Source organism: Rattus norvegicus, chromosome 6, assembly GCF_036323735.1.
Source record: "Rattus norvegicus strain BN/NHsdMcwi chromosome 6, GRCr8, whole genome shotgun sequence".
In the NCBI taxonomy this organism is placed as follows: domain Eukaryota; kingdom Metazoa; phylum Chordata; class Mammalia; order Rodentia; family Muridae; genus Rattus; species Rattus norvegicus.
In genome coordinates this window covers 111,626,904-111,651,552 of record NC_086024.1, presented here as the reverse complement: position 1 = coordinate 111,651,552, position 24,649 = coordinate 111,626,904, and the positions used below count along the sequence as shown (strand labels likewise).

General features: G+C 44.7%; 1 protein-coding gene across 10 annotated transcripts in view; it reads right to left on the bottom strand.

Annotated features, from left to right (window-relative positions):
- Window positions 1–24,649, bottom strand: part of Gpatch2l (G patch domain containing 2-like) — a 52,260-nt gene that overhangs the window by 15,051 nt on the left and 12,560 nt on the right. For 3 of the 10 annotated variants that reach the window (XM_039112310.2, NM_001134559.2, XM_039112309.1), the window contains exons 3-8: window positions 21,596–21,660; window positions 18,009–18,185; window positions 17,058–17,137; window positions 13,170–13,237; window positions 11,208–11,247; window positions 9,163–9,248 (exon numbers count right to left, since the gene is read on the bottom strand). In XM_039112310.2, the coding sequence (XP_038968238.1) occupies window positions 9,163–9,248; window positions 11,208–11,247; window positions 13,170–13,237; window positions 17,058–17,137; window positions 18,009–18,185; window positions 21,596–21,660 (516 nt within the window). The other 7 variants (XR_001838169.3, XR_005505526.2, XM_008764794.3 and 4 more) reach the window with 5 other exon arrangements.

Genomic DNA, 24,649 nt, shown 5'->3' with positions numbered 1-24,649 from the left:
TACCACACACTTCCAAGAAATACATTTTAAGTAAAAATTGAATTTGTCAATGTATCAAAATGTTAAAATGTTAACCACCTTAAGTGAAAATATAGCAGTTACAGAACTACTTCTTTTAGCAAATGGAATTAGTGCACTGCAAGTCCATGGGGCCCTGTGGACTGGCCAGCTCAGGGTAGTTCACACTCTCCTGCCCTGTCCCGGTGAGCAACACTAAAGACCTGAGGGTCAGCATCTCCTCAACTAACCAATCCAACATCTAAGGCCATCATCTCTCAAGAGATGCCTTTCTATGCCCTGTTCCCGTTTCTCACAGCTTCCCAGGACGTTCTAACTCCCTCAACTTTTGGAACTCTCTCTGGTTACAGAGGGGAAAGAACTGCAGGATTCCTAAGCAAACCAAGCCCCTCCCCCCCAAAAAAAATCGTTAGTTGATCGTTTTACTTGATTGTAAAATAGATTTTGTTCGCGAAGCTCTAAGTGAACACCTACTATGTACCCCACATAGTACCAAGCACCAAGAACACAGTGATGAGCAGACCTCCTCTGCTTTTACAAGTCTTCCAACCAAGTGTCATCTGCAGCTTCATGGCTTTTCTGGGAACAGAGAGACTGGAGTGTTGGGAAAGAGAAGGCTCAGTTAAATCTCAGTATAAACATGCTCGCCCTCTTACAACACTGAAACCAAGCTCCAGAGTGGAGAGCTGTTTCATAGGAGGTAGGCTGAAAGCGCGAGAGGGATGTTGTTCTATGTCCTTTCTGGTCGGGATTTGAGGAGGACAAGTCTCTGATGTTAGGGGCATACTGGGACTGAGTTTTGCTTGCTTGGGGAGAGCCTGACAAGAACAAAGGACAAGGACCTGGAAAAGCCTGAGGAGGAAAGGACTGAGGAGGAACAAGGAGACCAGGAAGGTAGCCTGCTGTGCTCATTTCTGGGAGCTCAGGTTACTCTGGCAAGTAGACAGATGACTGTTGGGCCTTCTACTTGCTACCCTAGTAGTTCTAAAATACCCTAGTACCCAAAATAATTCCAAAGTGGATATAAAAATATTTTAGGGGTTGGGGATTTAGTTCAGTAGTAGAGCGCTTGCCTAGGAAGCGCAAGGCCCTGGGTTCGGTCCCCAGCTCTGAAAAAAAGAACCGAAAAAAAAATATTTTAAGGGAGAAAAAAGTAAAGAGACCGGAGCTCCCACCCACGCCCTCACTTGCAGGGATTTGATTCCTGGCCTTTCTTTAATGTGCTGCTTCTCAGTGTATGTCCTTTCACTACGACAATCCCAGTCAGCTCCTACAAAATACAACGACAACAAAACCAGCTCACAGGAAGGAGAAGGAAGAGTCACACTAATCAGCCTGCAGAGCCCTCCCTGTCAAGGAAGGCAGGAGACTTGAACTCCTTCTTGAGAGCAGTGTGCAGTTGGTCCTGGGCTACAGACAACATGTGCTGGGCACGGAGCCTCCCAGCTACTCGGAAGTCAGCCCGTGTGTCTACCAGGCTACAACATCACTCTTGACTGGTGTGACTGGAATCACAGAAGGAGTTTTTATAAAATACATGTCTGGCTAAGATCTGTGTTTAGTGTACAGAAGCAGAAAAGGTTTATTTTGAAATTTGCTCCTGGATAATTCTGATTAGCATCTGTGATAATTATGGAGTTACCCCAAAGCCAATCTAGTCAAGAACACAGTACTACCCCCAAAACCAATCTAGTCAATAACAGAGTCTAATTACTTCTAAATGCTAATTAAATATAAATAATAAAAATATTCCCAGTATACAAGCCAAGAACCCACTCTCCTCTTGCTCCATTTCATCTGACTGGGCCTCAGGACTCTGCCCACAGGCCAGTGAGTACTTGGGTCAGGCACGTCCTTCTCAGGATGAATGTTGGGATCAGTATTGCTCCTACTACCTGTCATAGTCTCCTACTACAGGTTGTGGTGGCCTTTGCCAGAGACTGGAGATTGAAGCTGGAGGAGTGGCCAGTGGCTGGTAATGTGCATGGTGCGTATTAACGAAGAGCTGAGTTTGGACCCCCAATGCTCACGTCAGGGCCTGGCACGCCAGAGTGCATTTGCAGTCCCAGCACTGGAAAGGGAGAGATAAACGGATTCCTAGAGTTTGCTGGGGGTGGGGGGGTGAGAGCTCGATGCATTAAGGTGCTGATGCCAAACCCGATGATCTGGATGTGATGCCCTGGACCCACGTGGTGAAAAGGACGAACCAACTCCCACAAACTGCCCTCTGACCACAGTCTGAGTGCTGTGCACATGACATGCCTCCCACCACCTCCTCCAAAACAAACACATGCAAAAAAATACAGTAAGAATCTAAGGCAGAGCAGCTGAGGAAGACACCCCCCAATGGTGACTTTGGGCTTCCATGTTTAAGCATGTGGACACACACACATGCACACATATACACAAACATGTACACACACACTCAAAGAAGCAGGTGTGGGGGTAGGTAAGGGAAATAACTATTAATAATTACTACACTTTAAAAATATATTCCTTTATAAGCAGCCTCTAAACTCTTCTGTGAAGGTGAATGGTGCAGATTAACAATTAATGAAAAGAGAACTTTTTCCTTGCTCCTGTAAACACGACATTTCTACTTTATTTGTACTGCAGCGAGTGAAGGTTCAGGTGAGCTGCCCAAACTGCAGGGTTACTTAGGTAACTGGGCAGATTACTGTGTCCCAGGGGCAGGAATGTGCTTTTAGGTGGAAAAATACTTTGAGAGAAATATATGCATGTTTAAACAGAACCAGTGCTGGCAAAAAAGAAGGAAGAGAAGGAAGGAAGGAAAGGAGGGAGGGAGGGAGGGAGGGAGGAAGGGAGGGAGGGAGGAAGGAAGGGAGGAAGGGAGGAAAGGAGGGAGAGGATAAGGGAGAGGAGAAGGAAGGAAGGAAGAAAGGGAAGGAGAAAAGAAAAACAACTCAAGTGACTGTTTCTGGTTTAGAACACCCTCACTGAAAGTCACTTGGAGGAGCAAAAACAGTCTTTGTTTGCCAAGGGCAAGCTAACGGAAGGACCAGTTCACCTTCAAAACTGCTGTTTTTTAAAAGCTATGAAAAAGTTCGTGCTTTTTTTTTTTTTTTTAAAAAGAGGTATTTACCTGCTATATTTTCTTCTTATATAACACCAGAGGAAAAACTGACGTTAGTAAGGACAAAAGGTCATATATATCATATATTCTAATTCTCCTTAATTACAAATCCATTCACCTCAATTTTTTTCCATAAAAATTTATAGAGACTTGCCCTGTATAAAACCTTATGCTGGAGGCACATAGCATTGATGCATGGTGACAGCCAGGACCCTGTCGCCAGGAGCTCACAGCATGGTGGGAGTCAGAGAACTAATACTTCTGAGACAAGGAGTCATAGTGAAGGAAGACGCCAAGCACTGGAAGGAATCAGGGAGAGGGTGGCTCCATCTGCAGAAGCAGGGGTACCCTCCCTCACCTGAGTGTATCTTCAGGGTTCCTGGCATGTATTAAATACCCAGTAGGAGAAAGTTCTTCCTCCACCTACCTGCACAGGGGCTAAACATGAAGGGCCATAGCACGGAGGGGAGAAACCCACTTCACAAGCACACAAGAGGCAAGCGCTGACCTAGCAAGAAGAAACCCTGACAACTCCTTCATTGCCTCTACTTAAAGCTAACCCTCAGCAGCCTGTGGCAAAGGGCTCGCAGCACTTAAGACTGCCTCTACATTCTTCCCTTAGCATGGCCAAGGTAGGTATCAGCCACACGAACAGGGAAGATGTGTATTACAATGGAAGGACAGACAGACAGAAAGTGCTTTCATCACTCCACACAGACAATAAGATGGCAGCCATCCAAGAGCTCCTGTAAATAAGTCCCTCCAAGAGAAGATTTAAGAACGGCGTGCTATACTGAGGAGGTTGGACAACAGGCCAAGATGAACTATGGATGTGTGTGGACACCATTACAGCAAAACCCTTCCTCTCACACAGCTGAAACCCAGGCACTAAAGAGTTGAGTTGGAGCTGCTGTGTGTCCCAGCATCCCACACAGACAGGGGACTAATAAAGGGTTCCTTCCCCCAAGCCCTGGGGTAAAACCTGAGGCTGTTTATTATGGCTCCAAAGGTCAAAATTAATAGCATGAATTGAGTCTTCTTCTTGCTCTTTGAAACTCCTTGTCAAGTGGTAGAGCCAGCTGGGCACACGACTCTGATATGCAGATCGTAAGGCTTACGAACAGATAAAATGAATTACAATGAGCTAGCCCATCATATTTCAACTCTCTCTCTACCCAAACACTGTCCAAATGTTTCTTCTTAAGAGTCTATTTAAGGCCATTTAAAGTCCTCGGGAATCTGCACGGCATCTTATTAGCAAAGACATCTGGAGCCAGCTCCAAAGACTTACAATTGAAATCATCCTAAGGACAGGATAAGGAAGTAACTCAAAAATAATGGTGGTTGCCAGGCTACTGAATATTTACATACATCATTTCATTCTGATCCCCACTAGTCCCATAAGAAAGTTCCATTTTAAACATGTGAAAACTGCGGGACAAGGAGGTTAAGGGCTTGCCCAGGTAAACCCAACATTCACCGGAGTCTGCCATACATTAACACCCATGCTCTTAATGTTTCTGTCCAGCATCTCATGAGCAATGATGACCACAGGAGAGGCTATGAGACTTTTTGTTCTCTCATTAAAATCCATGTATATTCTATGACTACATGCCTGGGGATCTGCCATCCTTAATCAACTAAAAATAAGATTTCACAAGTAAAAAAACCCAGAAAACTGGTGTATTTGGTGCATCCTTGGGGGGTAAGGGGTGGGGTACACATGCACATGGACACTAGAACAAGTGTCTCCCTATTTCAGAACTTGAATACGTGTGCCCCTATTTCAGAACGTAGGGAATAACTGGGAACAGATGCATTTCCACAACACTACCAAAAATGGAGGGAAGGTCAGAGGAATCAGAGAAAACTAAAGTCCATAAAGCATTCAAATATGTGGACTGCTAATAGGTACCAGAGAGATGTAGCAAGTGCTAATCTCCACATGCATTCTGTAGGTAATAATGTTAAGGTTTTCCTTCCCAGTCAATCTCATTTGGGGAAAAGCTGCCTACAGCTCTGGTCTGTTTGCCTAGAACAGCAGTGCCTCTAGCAGAACCCAACCACCCCATCTGCCGTTCGAGCAGCAGCAATTCTTACCCTGCACATTACTGCTTCACAGCAAATGCCAAAGCTAACAAACAGAACCAAACTAAAACAGCGATATGGACTTTATGAAGACATCCACCAAGTGATCATGAGGTCTGCCCCCAACTAAACTCTGCCTGCTCTCTCTCATTCATCAACCAAGTGCACTCTTTTTCACCTGGAATGGCTTCTCCTGAGCTAAAGGAATCCCAGTGGTCTGCCTCCAGGAAGAATGGTGTCCACGATAGCAAGGCATGGGACCTGTGCCAGTTACAAAATAGGTGCTCCTAGTAAGGACCAGCCGGGAAGCCATTACTACCTAGGCTAGGGCAATGGTCCCTAACACCAGGTGCCTAGCAGTCACCTCAGAAACTGTAAGGTCAAAGGCCTTACCCCAGACCAACAATATATGATCTGTGAAGGTCAGGCTGGCATGGATGATCACTGCTGTTTTTAGTTTGTTCTTGTGTGTGTGTGTGTGTGTGTGTGTGTGTGTGTGTGTGCGCGCATACAGGTGCACACATATGGTATGGAGACCAGAGGTTGGTATTAGGTGTCTTTCTGAATCATTTTCCAACCTGGGGCTCACTGATTTGGGTAGAGTGGCTGGCCAGCAAACCCAGGGAGTCTCTTGTCTCTGCTTGCCCGGTGTTGAGATTACAGAGCCACACTGTGGCACCCCACTTTTTAAAAAAAAAATGGGTGCTAGGGCTCACACTCAGGCCCCAGTGCTTGTTCAAGTCCTCACCAATTAAGCCACCTCTCTTACTGCCCATGAGCGCATTTTTTAAAGACTTCTCAAACGAAGGCCAAGTAGAGTCAGGGTTGAAACCTATCATCAAGCTTAAGTATTTTTAGAGTGACCCTCCAAATTTACTGACTGGTACAACGACCACAAGTCTCCTTCCCGCACCTTACACCTGGCACATGACACATCCACAGTGTTACCGTAAACTGGGTGTCATTAGTTATTTGATTCTAGTGAAATGCTACCCTCCAGTACTTGAAGCCACTCACCACACTGCCATGGCCTCAGCATATTCTGAGATCCCAGGTTGTATGTGGCTTTTGAGGCAGCCATGTTCAGACACTGAAGTCACACTGAGTGTGAGTGGCAGTATCCAGCCAGGAGGTAGCTTAGCTCAGATCCCTGACAGGAGAGACCTTCAGAGCCCAGGCATGACTATCAGACTCTTTGTGCTCTTAAAGGAGAGTAATTATAGGCATGTGAGAAAAGGGAAGCACTCCCCGAGGAACTCTTCCTCACATGCTTCCCAGGAGGCACGAGGGCCATTAAAAATTCCATGATGAAGAGGAAAACCAGCCTGGGAACAGCCAGGAGGCAATACAGCAAATTAATACAGCGGCCCTCCTCAGGGAAAGCTGCGATAAAACAGGAAACACTGCTCTTTGCAAAATAAAATTATACCACTAATGATAACACAGTCACCACACACACTCACAAATCGTTCTAATGATGGGCGTAAAAATCCCAGGGCTGCCCAGATGCTTTGAAAGAGAAATTTCTTCCTACCGCAAATAAAATGGGACAAGGAAAAGACAGACTCTCAATTCGAAACACTCCTTCGTGCAGTCACTCAGCTGCCTCTTCTCTAGTACTCCACTCCTCTACACCCTGTCCTTGATGCGAGGCTTCTGCTAAACAGTCACGCTTCCTAAAACCCACTGATGGTTCCAACCCCTCGTATGAGCTGGAGTTAGGCAGGTCCTGCTGCGACCACGTCTCGCTGCACAGGACCCATCACTATAAAGGTGCTGAGCACTATCCCCGGGACCTGTCTCTCACTCCTGTCCTCTGAAACCTGCACTGCGGGTCTGCACGATTATTCTCTCGGAGCAGTGCCTGGCTGCTAGTGAAAACTGTTAGGGACAGCAGATTTTACACATGTCACGCACAGAGAGAATGCACACACATGTGGCTTTAGGACAAACACACATATAACTTAAAACAAAGAGAAGTGTACGGATAACGTAACGAATGCTAACTAAACTTTCTTCTTTCCCCAACTCTAAAAACATGCATGCAGCCTACTAACCTAGGGACTGTTACCTAAAGATAAGGCAGTCAACTGGCAACTGTCTCCATTCTCTCTCCTTCACCTCTAGCAAGAGCTGAAAGCCAACAGCAGCAGCCCCGCAGCTTTGTGCACTAGAAGCTTGGCTGAGACTACTTAATGTTTCCAAGGCTAGCCACACACACCACCGGTCAAGAAAGCAACAATAATGACATTAACAGGATGCGCAGAGGATCAGGAATCCTGCTCTGGGCCCTGGCCACGGGCAAGGCTTCCAATGGAGGAGAGAAGTGGCAATGCTCTCCTTAGAGCAGCCCAGGTAGTGGACGTGAGGAAGGAGAACAGAGTAATCCAGTGTGCATCAGATCTGTGTGGTGCTGCTCAGCTGGCTGTCCCAAAGAACACACAGCCACTGCTCTAGTATTAAAAGAAAATGCAGAGGTGTGTTCTTTGGACTAAAATCTAGAAAACGTCCCATGGGCCTGCATTAGGAGCCTTACCTGACGTGTGTCATAGCTTTTGTGTGCAAACTTTTATCATAGCTGTCAGTTTTCATACCTGATTTTTTTCATTAGAGCTTCAGTTTTAGACAAAGAGCCTAGCACATAGTAGGGAGTCAGCGCATGGTGAATGAATGAATGAATGAATGAATGAATGAATGAAAATCAAGCAGCATGACACCGATGGAAAGGCCTATGGGAGAAGTTTGTATCACCTCACTCTTCCACACTTGGAGCAACACTGTTTACAATGGTCTTTCTTCTCAAAAGACTATCCTTATTAAAATACTTCTTAGAAAGATCTAGCAGCAGGTTATGAACTAGGGCTCATCATCCACAGCCTGTGGAACTATGTGCAAAGGACAGTTAACTTCTACTGTGTAGTCTACAGGAGCAGTCTGAGCGCATTCACTTAAGAGCTGACTAGTAAAAAAGACAAAAATCAGAAGACAGGCATTTGTGAGGCAGAGGCAGGTGGATCTCTGTGATTTCCAGGCCAGCCTGTTGTATATAGCTGCAAGACAGCCAGGGTTACATATGATAGTGAGTGTCTCAAATAAACAAACAAAACCAAAACCAACAACCGAAAGAGCATCAGAACCTTGGGAAAGAAATCCTTTATGCTACCAAAAAATAAAACAAGAGTTCTTTGGTCTAAACTGTTAGCTGTTTTACACACAGTAACACTGCTAAGAAATGCCATCATCAAACTTCCATGTCGCCTGAGTTAAGAGAATGATGTGACAAACAAAATGTCTGACGAGTGCCAAGTCTTTGTGCTAGGATTTATCAGGGAGTAAGGCGAGGTCTCTGCTTCACAGTGAGAAACTCGATGGGATGGGGTGGAATTTAAATGAGCTAGTAGACGTCATTACGTACGAGGTTAGCACTGGAAACAGACACCGTAACCAGATGGTGCTGCAGGCGGCCCCCTAGGTATCCAGAGGCTCAAAGAGCTTTCTAGGCAAAGGGAGTGAGAGCGAAAGTCCATAGCAGGAAGGGCTGCCATTTTGTAAGAAGAAAATGGGGCTCCCTGGTACTGCCTCATCTTTTCACTCAGAGAGGGGCAGGACTGCATGGGAGGAAGGTGGCCATGTTGGCAGAAATCAGATGATGCAGGGCTTTGCAGGGCAGGGCAAGAGGCATTAGTAATGCTCTTTGAGGAAGGGCTTTTAGCAGCAGAAATAACGTAAAATGTGAGTCAGAAGACGCAGGCCACAGTTCAGACTGAATCACAGCATGTGATCACAGGAAAAACTCCTCAGGCCTCAGCCTACTTCTGCCTCTGTGAAACTCCAACTAACCTCTCAAGACTGCCAAGAGGATCAAACTGGATCCTTTGTACATACACCGTGTAATCTCAAGTGTTATGAAAAGGGACATGGAGTTTCCCAAAGGAAAATAATAGCCACCGGAAGCCAATTACCTGGCAGAGCAGTGTGCGGGTGAGCACCTTCGATGAGAGGCATCAGCAAGAACATCCAGGGAGTAAAGAGGAGAGAGTGGATTAAACTGTGGGGACGAAGGAGATCATTTCAGTAAGGCTTGAATGAAACAGACCTGAGTCCACAAAGCAGCCTACATGCTTTCTTTAACAATGTCCAACCCTTCTGCCATAAACACCGATGCCATTCGATAAGGGTCTAACCTTGTCCATAAATGTCCCAGCATAGAGCAAACAGAGCTGTTGCCTGTCAAACAAAACTTTAATGCAATAATCACTTAAAGGCCAACCACAGTACTTCTTAATGGGCAGTCCAGGAACTTACACCTCACAAATATCCACTGGGTAGCAGCCCTCTCCCAAGCAGGCCAGCATGAAATTACCATGTCAGGGACAATTGCATAGCACATTCCAGTGCACAAAGTATAGTGTACAGAAAAGGCGCCTGGAATTAGAGTGCCCAACTGAATGTGCCATTATGTTGCTGTACGTTTAAGAGTGGCATCGCCTGAGAGCTTTGCTAGCCTGCTCTCCAGGATGTATCACTGGCCATCTTACCTGCCGTAGAACGGGGCTACTGGCAGGGCTAGCTCAAGTACTGCTTTCTAGGCTATAAAGAATTTCTGTTTCTATTGACCTTAAAAGATGACTGAGAGAAGGTGAAGAGTTCAGTGCGTGTGTTAGCGAGACATCCTCAGCCCCGAAACTACAAACCCAAAAATGAGGCTGAAGATCAAATGGGGTACAAAGCACTGAGGATCAATTGGGGTACTGTGTACAAAGCACTGAGGATCAATTGGGGTACTGTGTACAAAGCACTGAGGATCAAATGGAGTAAGTACTGTGTACAAAGCACTGAGGATCAAATGGAGTAAGTACTGTGTACAAAGCACTGAGGATCAAATGGAGTACTGCGTACAAAACACTGAGGATCAAATGGGGTACTGTATACAAAGCACCGCACTTCTGTCCCAAAATAAGCATTCCTTTGAAGATGGGTAACTTAATAATGTAAGAGAAAGAACCTGAATGGCAACTTGAAATGGACTTAAAAAGAACAGCAACGAAGCTGGTATTCACTGCTTTGCAACTTTCATGGTGCATGTTCCTCACTGTACATCAGATGTGGAGCAAGTGACGGCCATAAGTCCCCTTCTGCCTTTGCATGCCTTGAACCAAGTAAGATCCACACTCTGGCTTAACAGTCCTGAGTCTCTTGCACGCCAGCCAGCTTCATGACCCTTCCCTTGTCTGCCCACCCCCTGCACTACTGTTTATCTAGAACTTTCCTTTACACCAATTACTTACACTCAGCTTCGCTGTTTCCACAAAGTAAGCACGACATAGTAATTACATTTTTTCTAACATCTATTATGTGACTTAAAATACATGACCTAACATCACCTCATAAGCACACTTATCGCCCACTGTTCTCGTTAACTGTGAACCAGCAACTCCACAGTGAACGTTCCAAGTGTGAACTGTGTAGCATAAGCTACTAAGAGGTAGCCAAAAAGACCAACCACCAAGCAAGGAGCAAGAGGAAGCCTGAGACCCTTCCCCCATCAGTTTCCATCAATTTCACTAAGGAAAAGCAACCCTACCCCTGAACTGAAAATGGTCCAAACATCTCTAAACATAACCACGAACACGACTGTGAGCCACCTTTAAATCATGTATACCATTCAAAAGCCTGATATATCAGGGACCCCTAAACAGGGAGCGAGGGAGCAAAAACTAATAAACCAAAATAAAACCAGGCTTCCCTTGAAATGTGTGTGACTAATAAGAAACTGACATCCGCAGAGGACCCTAAGAGGAAAGTGACTACAGTTCTTGCAGATGAGCATGTGGCCATCGAGGAACACAGCTCCTAAAACGGTCACCAGTAATGGCCAAGAGCAAATCTCACTCACCTCATGTGCATAAGCAGAAACGTGAGGGAACCCAGAAGCTAATGCTTTACTCTTTCTGAAGGAAAGGAGACTGAATGATAAAATAAAGATGGCCACGAAGAGTGACCTTACCTGATGGCGTTCTCTTTTCCCAGCTGATGGCAACCAGAAACTAAAGAGAGAACAGGAAAGAGACGATAAGAGGCGCTAGGAAAGAGTGAGGGAAGAGAAGGGGACACTGCAGCGAGGACAGAGGAAGACTGGGAGACAGGCAGCCCAAGGACACCAGCCACAAGTGAAGTTACCCTGACTACAGCCTGACAGCCCTTATCTCGGCTGTACAGCCAGAGGGCTCTAACTCCACAAGTAGACTAGGTGAGACATGGATAGGACTACATATGTCGACCATAATATATAAGGAATAAGCTATACGAATGCTTTACCATATACAAATGTGGGGCTTTTTGGCATGTGTGGGTATGTTTGGCATATGTGCACACTGTGTACGTGTATGTGTCTGCAGTGTGTTAGTTCACAGGTGTACATGTGTGTGCAGGCCAGAGGTTGATGCCTGATGTCTTCCTGGGTCATTATCCATTTCGTTTACTGAGCCAGGGTCTCTCACTGACCCTAGAGCTCACTGCTAGCCAGCCTGCTCTGGGATCTACCGTTCACGTGCTGATATTACAGGCAGGCCTGCCACACCCGCCTGCCTTTATGTGGGTGTTGGGGATCCAGACTCAAGTCCTTATGCTTGCTTCACTGAACCATCTCTCCAGCCCCAATATGTATGTATTTATTCAGCAAATATTTAAATTTTTGCCACAGAAGACCCAGTAGGAAGGCAAAACACACAGCAAAGCCAACTGTTTAGGAGATGAAGCTTTTCCAAGAAAGGCAGATGATTCCTGAATGGTTACATTTGGGCTTTCCACTGTATTCACCATGGTAACAAGGACAAAAAGATTTCTCCTTAAAGAGGTCTAAAGGAGAACAGAAGCAATCAGCCATTTGAAATGACTATTTAAAACAAAACATTTTTTAAAATTTTTTATTGGTTATTTTATTTATTTACACTTCAAATGTTATCCCCCTTCCCCCTCTGCAAACCCCTATCCCATCCCCCATCCTTCCTGCTTCTATGAGGGAACTCCCCCACCCACCCACCCACTCCCACCTCACTGCCCTGGTACTCCCCTACACTGGGGCATTGAGCATTCACAGGACCAAGGACCTCTCCCATTGATGCCCTACAAGACCATCTCTGCTACATATGCGGCTGGAGCCATGGGTCCCTCCATGAGTACTCTCTGGTTGGTGGTTTAGTCCCTGGGAGCTCTGGGGTCTGGTTGGTTGATTTTGTTGGTCTTCCTATGGGGTTGCAATCCCCTTCAGCTCCTTCAGTCCTTCCCCTAACTCCATTAAAACAAAACTTTTAAAAGAGAAAAATGCATTTAAAATATGGCATCTTACTTCTCTTCTCCTCTTCCCTGTGCTTGCACCCTTTCTCTTGCTCTCTTCCCCCTCCCCTCTTCTCTCCCCAGGGCAACTCCCCTGGCCTCAATCCTTGGGGCCAGTGAGCTCAACAGAGGAAGCTTCCCAATAAACCTGGCTTTAAAATAAAATAAAATAAAATAAAATAAAATAAAATAAAATAAAATAAAATAAAATAAAATAAAATATGGCATCTCAGTGGTGGACACTAACTAATACAACAGCTAGAAATATGACATTAATGTAGAAGGGAAAAGGAAACCACTGTCATAATTTTAGGACATTAGCAATCTTAAAGTCTTACTTTTTTAATTATTGTGTGTGCCACAGCACACATGTGGGGGGTCAGAGGACAAGCCTGCAGAGCTGGTTCTTTTCTCTACCGTTACGTGGACTCTGGGACTGCACTCTGCTCATCACATGCAACACCAGCTGGCAAGCACTTTTAGCCCCAGAGCCATCTTCACTGCTAGGAAGCAGCACGCTTTCAGATCTCCCCTTCCTTTCAGCTCTCAAGCCTAGCATGAAGGTGCTTTATAAAAACCTTCTCTGCCTCCTCTCCAAGGAACAGGCGAGACCAGTGGGGGCTCAGTCACTTACTCCGTCTGCCGGGGGTCACTGACGGGGTGGCCGATCCTCTCGGTTCCCAGGCTGCTTATGCCGGTCTCCTAAGAGGAGAAGAACAAGAGTGTCATCTAACAACAGAAGCAAATGTGACAATGCAAGCTGTCACCAAGCTCGAATTTTCCCTAACTATGCCAGCTAAGCAGCCTCAAGGTTGTGTCAACCTTAAAAACCAAAAGCAAATATTTTTTTATGCAAAGCCATCTTAGGAGTATTATATATTACCTGGCTATTTTCTGCTGATCCAAAAAGAAAAAAGTCTTTAAATATCATTTGTTGGACTTGGATTTCTTCTGTTTAGCTTTGTGTAAATATGCAGGGCAGTATTTGTGTGTGGGCATGTGTAAGAGTATAGACGTACAGCATCCATCCACATATATATGTATGTATATATATATATATATATATATATATATATATATATATATACACATACATGTATACATATATGTATGGCAGCCAGAGGACCATCTCCCACATGGGTTAGTGTGTGTATGTACACAAGCCAGAGGACCATCTCCCACATGGGTTAGTGTGTGTATGTACACAAGCCAGAGGACCATCTCCCACATGGGTTAGTGTGTGTATGTACACAAGCCAGAGGACCATCTCCCATGTCATTCTTCAGGCACTGTCTACCTCTTAGCCATGGCTTACCATACACAATAGGCTGTCTGGCTAGTGAGCTCCAGGTATCTCCCTGTCTCTATCTTCCCACTGCTGGGATTACAAGCATGCCACCAGACCTGAGGCGGCTTCTTCCCCCTCACATGGATGGGGAACAAACTCAAGTCCTCCGGAAATGCTTCACCAGCTTGAGCTTTCTCTCCAGTTTATTGATTAGCACATAAGCGAAATATAAAACTAATACCAAGTGATGTTTCAACATGTGTATATACTGTTTATTGTTTGCATGTGTATGTAATTTTAATATGAGAATACTTCCTGGAGTACTAATATAATAACACTTCCTACAGTACTAAAGTGTAAGGAAGTAGAAAAACTTATTTAGAGGACTCAGCACCTTTGCTGATGTTGTTTTGAGACATGGCTTCCCTATGTAGGTAAAGCTGGCCTCAAAGCCTGCTCCAGACTCCCAAGTATTGAGAATAGAGGTCTCTGTCACCAAACTCAACAGGAGACAGACTTTAACAGAAGAGCACACTAAGCGCTATGAACCATGTGACTGAGGCTCAACGACCACCACTGTGAAACCTAAATACTGTGTGTGAAATGTGTCAGAGAACTGTGCTCTTATAAAAATGACCAGCCAGGCTGGATACATGAAGCTCAGTGGCAGAGTGCTTGCCTAGCATGCACAAGGCCACGCTCAATCCCTACCACCACAAGAAACAAAAGGCACAAGGATTATCACTGTGTTCTGTCCCTTGCACTTCATTTCAAAGTAAAACAGAAGGCTGTGTAAACTGACTGACATTTGGGGCTCTCGGGACTGCAGTGTAAAAGCCTTCCGTAAGCCCACAGCAAGCCAGTCACCCCACTGGAGTGAAGGCACTCTCCTCCCATTACTGTCGCACATTCACATGAATTCTGCCTCAGCAACCCAAACAGAGCCCAGAGTCACACACCAGAGTAAGTGCTAGGGTGACAGGTCACGTCACAGGCATGAGCGTCAGCATTACTCAAACACATGTGTATCTTGGCAGATGGTGTTTGCATTCAGCTGTGTGTATGAATTAGCTTGAAGAGTAGGAAACACACTTCAGTAGAAGCACCAGCTTTAGAAAAATTAATTTGAGGTCAGATTCTAAACAGGGGTGAAGTAAGTGGAAGGGCCATACACATTAACTTTTTATCCCTCCGGCTATGGCTCCAGGTCAGAGAGAGAATGGTAGAGGGGCCAAGGGAAAAGATGGATGAAAAATGAGCTATTTATTAAAGCAGAAAAATTATTAACTTAAAATGCCGTAATATTTAAATTTACAGTTTATTACTGTGTAAATTACAAGCAGTACTTTACGTAATTAGCAGCTCACTGGCAGGGAGCTGTGAATGAAACTCATTATTTATGATTACAGTTTAGAAAGAGGAGAGGGACTGGGAAGGGGAGGGAGGGGAGGGAGGGGAAGGAGCGGTGACCTCTGCTAGAAATGACAGATCTCCCTTTAAGGTGATGAAGATGAATTAAACATGTGTATATCACCCTATTCACTTGAGATCATTAGCTGCACGTCCAATAACCCTGAGCTCCTCCCAGGTGCGCTGAAGAGACCCTTCACGATGAACTAACCGGCTTCCACGGAAGCAGAAGGCTCTTACTCTACAAGAGCTTAAAGCAAGGCAGCGGATGGGAGAAAATGACTCTGCTGCTCAACCGAAGGGAAAGTAAAGCCTTCCCTCTGTCCTCCACTCCCCAGCTGCTTCTATCTTCCTGAGCCTTCTGTACACAGAAGCACTCCTGTCGAGGGTGAGCTTCCTAAACAGCACAGGGAGCGAGAGTCCATGGTCTGTCTGTAAATGGAGCATGCCAATGTGCGATTCTTTCAGTGATCAAATGTCTCTCCAGTTAGAGACTGGAACTGGAATTCAAAGGGAAGAAATAAGAGAGGTGGCTCAGTAGGTAAAGGCACTTGCTGACAAGACTGACAACCTGAGTTCAATCCCCAGGATCCACGTGGCAGAAAGAGAAGAGACTTCTGCAGGTCATCCTCTGTAGTCAATATACACAAATTAATTAAGCTCACCTCTTTTCCTTTTCCATGTCCTAAACGTCTAAAATAACTCCTAAAATTGTTCTCTGGGTAGACTACAGTATAGAGCAATAGCCAGAAGACTGTGACCGACAACACATGCATGGCTTGGCAAACAGACAACCCCGTAGCATGCGTTCTAAGAGCTTGACTAATTCTCCTGGATGGGAACCTCTGCCTTAGCCTACTTCTCAGTCTCCAAGCTAGGATATGAATTAGGTCAAGCACTAGGGCATGCCTATAACCCTAGGAGTCAGGGAGTTAGGACAATTTCAAGGTGGAAAGCCACAGAGCAAGGGAGACATAAACAAGTACTAGGCTAGTGTGGACCTCAGAGACCTAAAAATAACAAGATAAATTCAATTTAAAAGGAAGAACGTGGGGGCTGGGGATTTAGCTCAGTGGTAGAGCGCTTACCTAGGAAGCGCAAGGCCCTGGGTTCGGTCCCCAGCTCCGAAAAAAAGAACCAAAAAAAAAAAAAAAAAAAAAAAAAGGAAGAACGTTACCCTAGGTCCAAGCTTCTTCTCTACTACTTCAATGCAGGTAATGGGAGGAATCAATGGCTGGGCGCCCAGCCAGATGCCCCTAGCAAGGACAGAACTGAAGGAGCAATGGATGGCCCTAGGGGCCACAAGGAGCTCCTGGACTTCTGCAAAGCAAGCTTGGTGTTGTTTGTGTGGGGGGAGGGGTTGCTTGTTTCTGCCTGTTTGCTGTTGCATCCCTTTAAATCATTTCTAGGATAAAAAGTCACCTTAGGATAAAAAAAACTCCTGAATTCAGGAGTTGTAAAGAAGTCAGAGATTTTTAACTTATACAGTAATATAGGATTAGCCACAAGTGCAGGAAAGAGAGAGAGAGAGAGAGAGAGAGAGAGAGAGAGAGAGAGAGATCAGCCAGCAGGTTTACATACTATGGAGGCTACAAGGAATGTCTGTTTGGTCAGAACTTCTGTGTTGATAAAGTGCTTATCTTTCACATTTGTATCCATTCAAATCCCACATAATGGTCATTCACCCTTCTTAACTCCCAGAACATTCAGTTGATTCATTAACTCCAGAGAGTCCTGTGATGCCTTCAACTGTCAGTAGGGCACGCAAATCCCATGGGGACTAACACCTTCCCACAGCACTGGAGAAACCATGAGATCTGTCACCTTCCCAGCCAGCCTTCTCCGCCCCTTCCTGAGGCACCGAGCTGCAGCTCCTGGCAACCGATTCAGGCGACCATGGTATCCTGTGGAAAGAAGGCCTCAGTTACTGAAGGCACAGACTGCGTAAGCACAAACTGTGCAAGCACAGATGTTACAGCACACTGGAGCTTGACCCAGCATCGGCACAAGGTTATCTGAAAAAGACTTACTATGCCCAAATCTTTGTCCTAAGCAGTATGATGGCAGGGAAGCCACACTAAGCACCAACAGATACCAGACAATGGTTGATTGCCACCTCCCGAGAGTCCTAAATTTACAGAGCACAACAGTACTCTTCCTTGTCACACATCTTAGACAATGGCTCTGATAGTCCTGAAAGTAAAGTGACTTGGTCAAGAGCATGGAGCTAACTAAAATAGAAGGACCATCTCATTTCTATCCCCTGCCATGGGCCCTTTCTACCCTGTTCTGCTACTTTAGAACTGAAGAAAAGGAGGTATGCATCTGTGTCAAAGTACACAATGAGAGGATCATTAAAACAAATACATTTAAAGAAGTATTTTTAGACCATCCACTTAAAAATGTCATCGATTCTTGTATGTGAATGTCCTTACAAAAGCCTGCTCCTTGTCAGAGCCAAACTTTCAAGCTTCCAACAAGCACTGAAAAAGTAATGCATTGGCATTACCCTGATATGTGGCTGTGACTGATATCAGGCTCCTAACACAGCACACACTGCGGATGTGTCCCAAGAGCCTACATGGACTGACTTAGGAGAAGGAGAACTCTGAGCTTTGAGACTCACCCTTGAATCCCCTAGAACCCTAAGGAAACTGCACGATTCAGAGAGCAATGCAGGATCAGAGGTGTGCAAGAGCTTGAGCAAAGCATGCTGAGTCGTCCCATAGCGAACCATAAAGCCATGACCTGGTCTTTCATCTTCTCCAAACTCACCTCTTTGAGCTGGCCGGGAAGGTAAAAGGAATGTGGAATCTGAGAGTTTATCCAGTCCGGAGTCCATCCTTTCTACTTCAGTGCAGTGATCAGGAGCCCACTTGGGCAGAAGGTTATGGACAGTGAATCCGGGGACACATTCTCCTTCATAAAACCAATCACTCTGCTCATCATCCCCTAAAGCAAACAGATCGTGTCCTGAGCTGTCATGATAAAATCCAAATGCCAGGAGGGTTTCTCACGCCATAGTTGTGCTACTTTCAAGTAAGCCAAGGTGCAAAAGAGCCTGTCCAGTCCCTCCTGGTACGCAGTAAAATGGAAACTGAGGCATCCACCTAGTTCCTCATGGCGGACTGTTCTCACCACTAAGTAGTAAAATCTAAGCTCTAGCCTCACGCCCTTCAGAATCCATGTGGAAACCCTGCAAATAATTTACCTCTTAAAAACACACAACAGCTCCAACTTAGAGTGAGGCAATGAATGCCTGAAAGTTAGGCTTCAGCTAGTAAATGAAGTCAGAATTTGAACCCAGAACCTGACAAATGAAGCCCAAGGTATTTTCTATAAAAAACAAGCTGTCTTCCTGATCATTACCCATGGTGTAGATAATATAGTTCAAAGCTATAAATGTTCCTCACTTCAAAAAATTAGCTGTAATTGCTTGGGGGGAGTTATATAATTACATTTTATCATAATAGATCAGTAAAGAATGTATGCCAACACTTTGTTTTGGCCTTGATATATCATTGATAGGACAGAAAATAATTCTGAACTAGAAATCCAAGCTTCCAGGAAAAAAAACCAACCACAAGTAACAACAATAAACCCCCCTAGGCCTTTTCAAGAAACTATACCATTTGCCTGAACCCATGCTGTTCATAAATGGTAAGGTCCCAACTAAGCCGTACGTCCAAACTCTTGGTCCACACTTCCAACTAGCTACACTAACAGCAGCTCTGTTTCTACTACAGTGTATTCCTGCCAGCAAGACAGGTAAGAACGAGGAAGCTCCATGTCTGCTACCTCATCCTCTTTCCAGACTGCAAGGGTACCGTCAGCATCTACAGTTTATGCTGCCTTTGTCCTCTAAAATATACTGGATAGATCCCACCCCCCCCATTGACACCCAAAATAATAACGACTCTTTCAATTAATGTGGAACTTTCCAAGAGTGGCAGTAAGACCTGCATCCTGCAAACAGCAGTTAGACCAAACACTAAAGAAGCCACACTCAGGCGTCTACCGTGTCTCACTATAAGCTTCAAACAGCTGTCTTAGACATAGGCATTCCTAAGCTTCAGGAAGCACCAGAAGCACCAGAAGGGAAGTGAGGGGATGTCGACAGACAGAAAGGAAGATACATGCCAGGCGACGTACAAACTGCAGGGCCCTATCTACCAAAGTTGCTGATTCTGATTTGAACCAAATACCAGCGAGTTCCTAATGAAGCTGGGTGCGTGTGGGGAGCACAACCTGAGAACACTATTGGACAACCAGCCAGTGGTACCGGTGGATCAGCACAGGGGCTGGGAGACACGGCTAGTCTGTACAATTTGACATGTCCACTCCATTGTCATCCAGAAGCATTTCTCAGGACATGCACTTCAACAGGTAAACCCATTATGTTATGTTTTCTGACAGCAAATTAACCCAAAATTTTGGTTCTTAAAATTCACTCATGAACCAATACACATTTTTAAAAGGACTTGTAGCTGGACGTGGTAGCACACTCCTTTAATCCCAGCACTCAGGAGGCAGAGGCAGGAAGATCTATGTGAGTTCAAGGATAGCCCAGTTTACATAATGAGTTCCAGGACAGCCAGAAAGACACAGAAAAATCCTCTCTCTCAAAAACAAAAACAAAAGGGGGACAGGAGGTTTGCAATGTCTCCCTGAGCTAGAAGAGACTTTGTGAGACTACCATACAAAATCCTCATGCTTTCCTGCCATTTTGTTTCTCTCTGTGTCCGCCCAATCTAGAGATAGCCTTGGCAGTGTGACCTAATACACAGTTTTTCTTCTACCCATGGAGTAGTCTAATTTGGTGGTTTCACTGCACCATAGCTTACACTTACCCGAGTTTGTCAACTTAACAGGGCCTCTTACCTTCCAGGCAATGTCTAAGGGGTCGCGGTTATAAATAATTCCAAGGGCTGAATGGAGAGAGGACTCCGTGTTGGGATCACCTACTGCTCTTGCATAGTACCTGGGTTCAGTTCCTAGTCGCTTGCTACATGGTATCTCACAGCTGTCCTATAGCCCCAGTACCAGGGGACTGACGCCTTTTCTAACCTCTTCTGGTTCATGCACCCTATGGTGCACAGACATAAACTCAGGTACAAACATACATAAATAAAAAATAAAATAAGTAAATCTATAAAAACAGTAATTCCCAGCTGTGGGATACTTCAAAGGAAATGCACAACACAATAGGTAATTTTTAAAAAGCAGAGGTTAGAGAGATGGCTTAGTAGTTAAGGAGCACTTGTTGCTCTTACAGAGGACCTGAGGTCAGTTCCCAGCACCCACATGGTGATTCATGACCATCCCCAGCTCCAGTTCCAGGGATCCAACACCTTCTTCTAATCTATAAGGGCACCGAGCACACACATGGTATATATTACACACATGCAGGCAAGACACTCATATACATAAAATTTAAAAATATCTAAAGACAAACAAAATATGAAATACAAGGAACGTGTGTGTGTGTGTGTGTGTGTGTGTGTGTGTACACAGGCATATACTTGCACACACACGTACATGCACACACTCAGGGTTTCTTCAGGGGAATAAAATGCATATTTAAGGGTTGGGGATTTAGCTCAGCGGTAGAGCGCTTGCCTAGCAAGTGCAAGGCCCTGGGTTCGGTCCCCAGCTCCGAAAACAAGAAAAAGGAAAAAAAATGCATATTTAAGTGGAATACATGGTGACTTTTAAAGACATTTACTAAATATTCACCCAGGATACTACAGGGTTTATTCACATGACTCTGTAATAATCTTCAGGCATTTAAACTTAAATAACAAAGTTATCCCTCAGTAAAAATACAAACATGTCGACCCTCCGCCAAAAAATCATGTATCAGAATACTATTGGTTATAACTAAAAGAAGCTTCCACAAGCTCAGCCTTGGTGCTCTGACCCCAGGGACCAATGATTCTCAAGCGATAATCTAATATATAAGAACTACTTTAGGGGCTTATAAAAACGACAGATTCCAGGGACCAACTCCAAATGTATTTGATTTCCAACAGCTCAGAAGATCTGAAATTTTCACAACTCCCCAAGTGGCTCTTATACACCTTAAATAAGTCACTCCACAGTCACTGGATTCAGTCACAGAGACAAAGTCCCAAAGCTGGAATCAAGATTACTTTGCCAGGGAACTGGGGAAACAGCTAAGCAGTTAACAGTGTGCACTGATCTTCCAGAGGACCAGAGTTTGGTTCCCAGCACCAATCAGCACACAACGGCCTGTACTCTAGCCCAAGGGGATCTGATGCCCTCTTCTGGTTTCTGTGGGCGACTGCACTCACATGTACTTAACCATACTCTTTTAAGAAATGAAAAGGCTTTAAGATTACCTTGACGCCCTTCATCATTGGTGAAGAGCCCCGTGTCGCTGCTGCTGCACACACTGCTAGTTTCACTAGGGAAGAAACAGACAAGAGGATTCAGCAACTCCGGTAAAAACTATTTTCAAATGGAAATATTCCAACTGCCTGTTACTTCACTTTAGCCCGTTAGCCAATCTGATACATACATTTCACACAGAAGATACAAGTCAAGTTTATCCATCCTCCCTCAAAAGGTAAGAGAAGAATGCTAAAATGATTAAACTGTTTTCAAAATACTTCAAGCCACTGTTATAAAAGCCACAGGGAGCCTCAAGCACTAGCTGTTCCTCTTTCTTCTTGTTCCCGTCTGACCCGGGAGCTCTCTGTGGCTCTCAGTTCTTGGCCACGCGCTTACCTGAGTGCAGATGTCGGCTCTACAGTTTTATACAGTGCTTTTCTACAGTTTAAGTGGTTGGAAGAAGTTAAAAAAAACAACAAAACAAACAAACAAAAAAAAAACCAAAATAACTCAAAAAATGAGTATTTCCTGATATGTAGAAACCACATAAAATTCAAACTTAAATGAACATAAAGTGTAGTTGGAGGCAGCCATGTGCACTCATTCACGTCCCACCCCGGCTTCTGCACTCTTCCACAAAGGTAAGCAGCTGCAGCAGGGATACACAGCCCAGAGTCCTCAGACACTGGCTGTCTAGCTCATATAGAGAAAGTGCTCCTCTGAGATGACTATGTTTCCACCGTTTTAATGTTAAAAAACTACGGGAGGTGCTTATCGTAAAGTCTGTCAAATCTCTTTTTCCACTCATTTCAAGTCACCAGCGACACTACAGCATACAATGTCTCTATGATTATTTTTAGGCAGAATCTAGTCACTCCTTATACTGTAAATTAAAAGTCAGGCTCAAAGAGGATCTGTTGATCAAAAAAGATGAAAAAACATTTATCAACAGCATTTCAAGAGAATATTCTTGTAAAAACTTGGACTGAACTTCTCTAAGAGTTTCCTATATGGAGTTTGTAGAGACAATGATGTCATGAATCGTCTTCAGAACTTGAAGACTCTGACCAAGAGAGGTATGTGTTTTCTTAATTTAAAAAAGAGTCTATAGGGGCTGGGGATTTAGCTCAGTGGTAGAGCGCTTACCTAGGAAGCGCAAGGCCCTGGGTTCGGTTCCCAGCTCCGAAAAAAAGAACCAAAAAAAAAAAAAAAAAAAGTCTATAGGATGCTTAGTCCATACAAGTATCTTATTCTACCACTGTGGAAATGAGTGTACTATCTGATGGCATTTCCTAACCCTGTGTACTCCCTTAGTGTAATGAGTCATAGCAAGCCTGCACGTAAGAATTAAGAAGCATGGGGTTGGGGATTTAGCTCAGTGGTAGAGCGCTTGCCTAACAAGCGCAAGGCCCTGGGTTCGGTCCCCAGCTCCGAAAAAAAGAAAAAAAAAAAAAAAAAGAATTAAGAAGAAGCCTGCAGGAGGTGTCCTTGCTAGATAGGTAAGTGTGTCCCTTTGTGAACTGGCAAATGTGCCGAGCCCTACAGCCTCCTCAGTTTCTGAGCTGGGACAGAGGTGTTTGGTCCTACAGCCTCCTCACTCGTTTCTTGCTCAAAGATTATGCCTTGTTAGCAACTAGATTGATTGTATTTAATGTGCATGGGTATTTTGGCTGCATACGTGTGCCTGACTGATAGCTTTTGTTTTGTTTTTTTGAGACAGGTCTTTCCACATGGCCCTGTCTGTCCTGTAACTCACTTTGTAGTCCAGGCTGGCCTCGAACTCACAAAGACTCTCCTGCCTCTGCCTCCCTAGTGCTCAGTTAAAGCTGTGCACCATCACATCTGGATGAGGCTGATTCCTCTTATCACCTTTGTATACCACAAGCCAAGAAGTGTCAGGCCCCTGCACATTCTTTCCCATCCCCAAGCCTTCAAAATGTAATTTGTCAGGAGCCTTCTGAGTAGGCAAGGAGAAAAGCTCTGTTCCTCCTTTCTGTTCAGAGAAACTGATCCCACCTCTCTAGCATGTACACTAATTTTCCTCTGAAGCTCCACAGGAAGACGGATAATGCAATGCCAATCTCTTAAAGAGGCAGTAGCTGGGTGGCATCCATGCCTCCTAGCTTTGGTTCCCCATTCTTATGAGATCCAAATGTACCAATGGTGTACATACAAACTCTTCCTGACTAGCTCTGAAACAATGAAGGACTACATTATCTTTACAAATAACTTGCACATAACCCCCACCACAACCACCCAACCCTAATAATGACATTTCCAACAGAAAAGTGAAGAGAAGAGATCCTCTGCATAAGCCCAGAGCTCACTGAGGAAGCATTTGTTCCACATTTACCAGACACTGCTAGAATCACATCAAAACCAACGAGAATCATCTCAGCAGCAATTTCTGCATTTGATAAACACTCCTGGTCAAGCTAATGGGAGAGAGGGAGATATGAAGAATCAGAATTAAGGATTCTTAGGAGGATAAAAAGAAATTTAGAGGTGGTCTAAGACAAACCGGGAGGTGAGTTCTCTGATCACTTACTTATTTGTGCATGTGTGTGTACACTTGTGTGGTGGTCAGAGGACAATTTCTGCCAGTGGGTTCTTGCCTTCCACCATGTGCATCCTACAGACTGAACTCTGATCATCAAGCGCAGAGGCAAGCACCTTTACCCACTGAGCCATCTCACTGACCCCAGACTCCTCTATAATGCTTTCTACTAAAAAAGTTTCCATATTTCACTGAGCAGCATGATCACCATTTTAAATGAGACACAAAATTAGAGCCAGGATTTTAGACTAGGAATTGCATTATCTAATTACTACAGTATTATTGGAAAAGCTACTGAAGCACATCCAAACGAAATAACAGAAGTGTAAAGAAAGCTACCTTCGCCAGCTCCTCTAAAGATTGATCCTCCCAGCAGCATTCTATTAGAATTAAAAGGTGGCTGGCACCCACTGATCACTTACACGCTGCTTTACCACACATCCATCCATCTAAGCTTCACCGGAGCCTCCTTGTAATTAGAGGCTCTCTCAGTGGAGCAGATGAC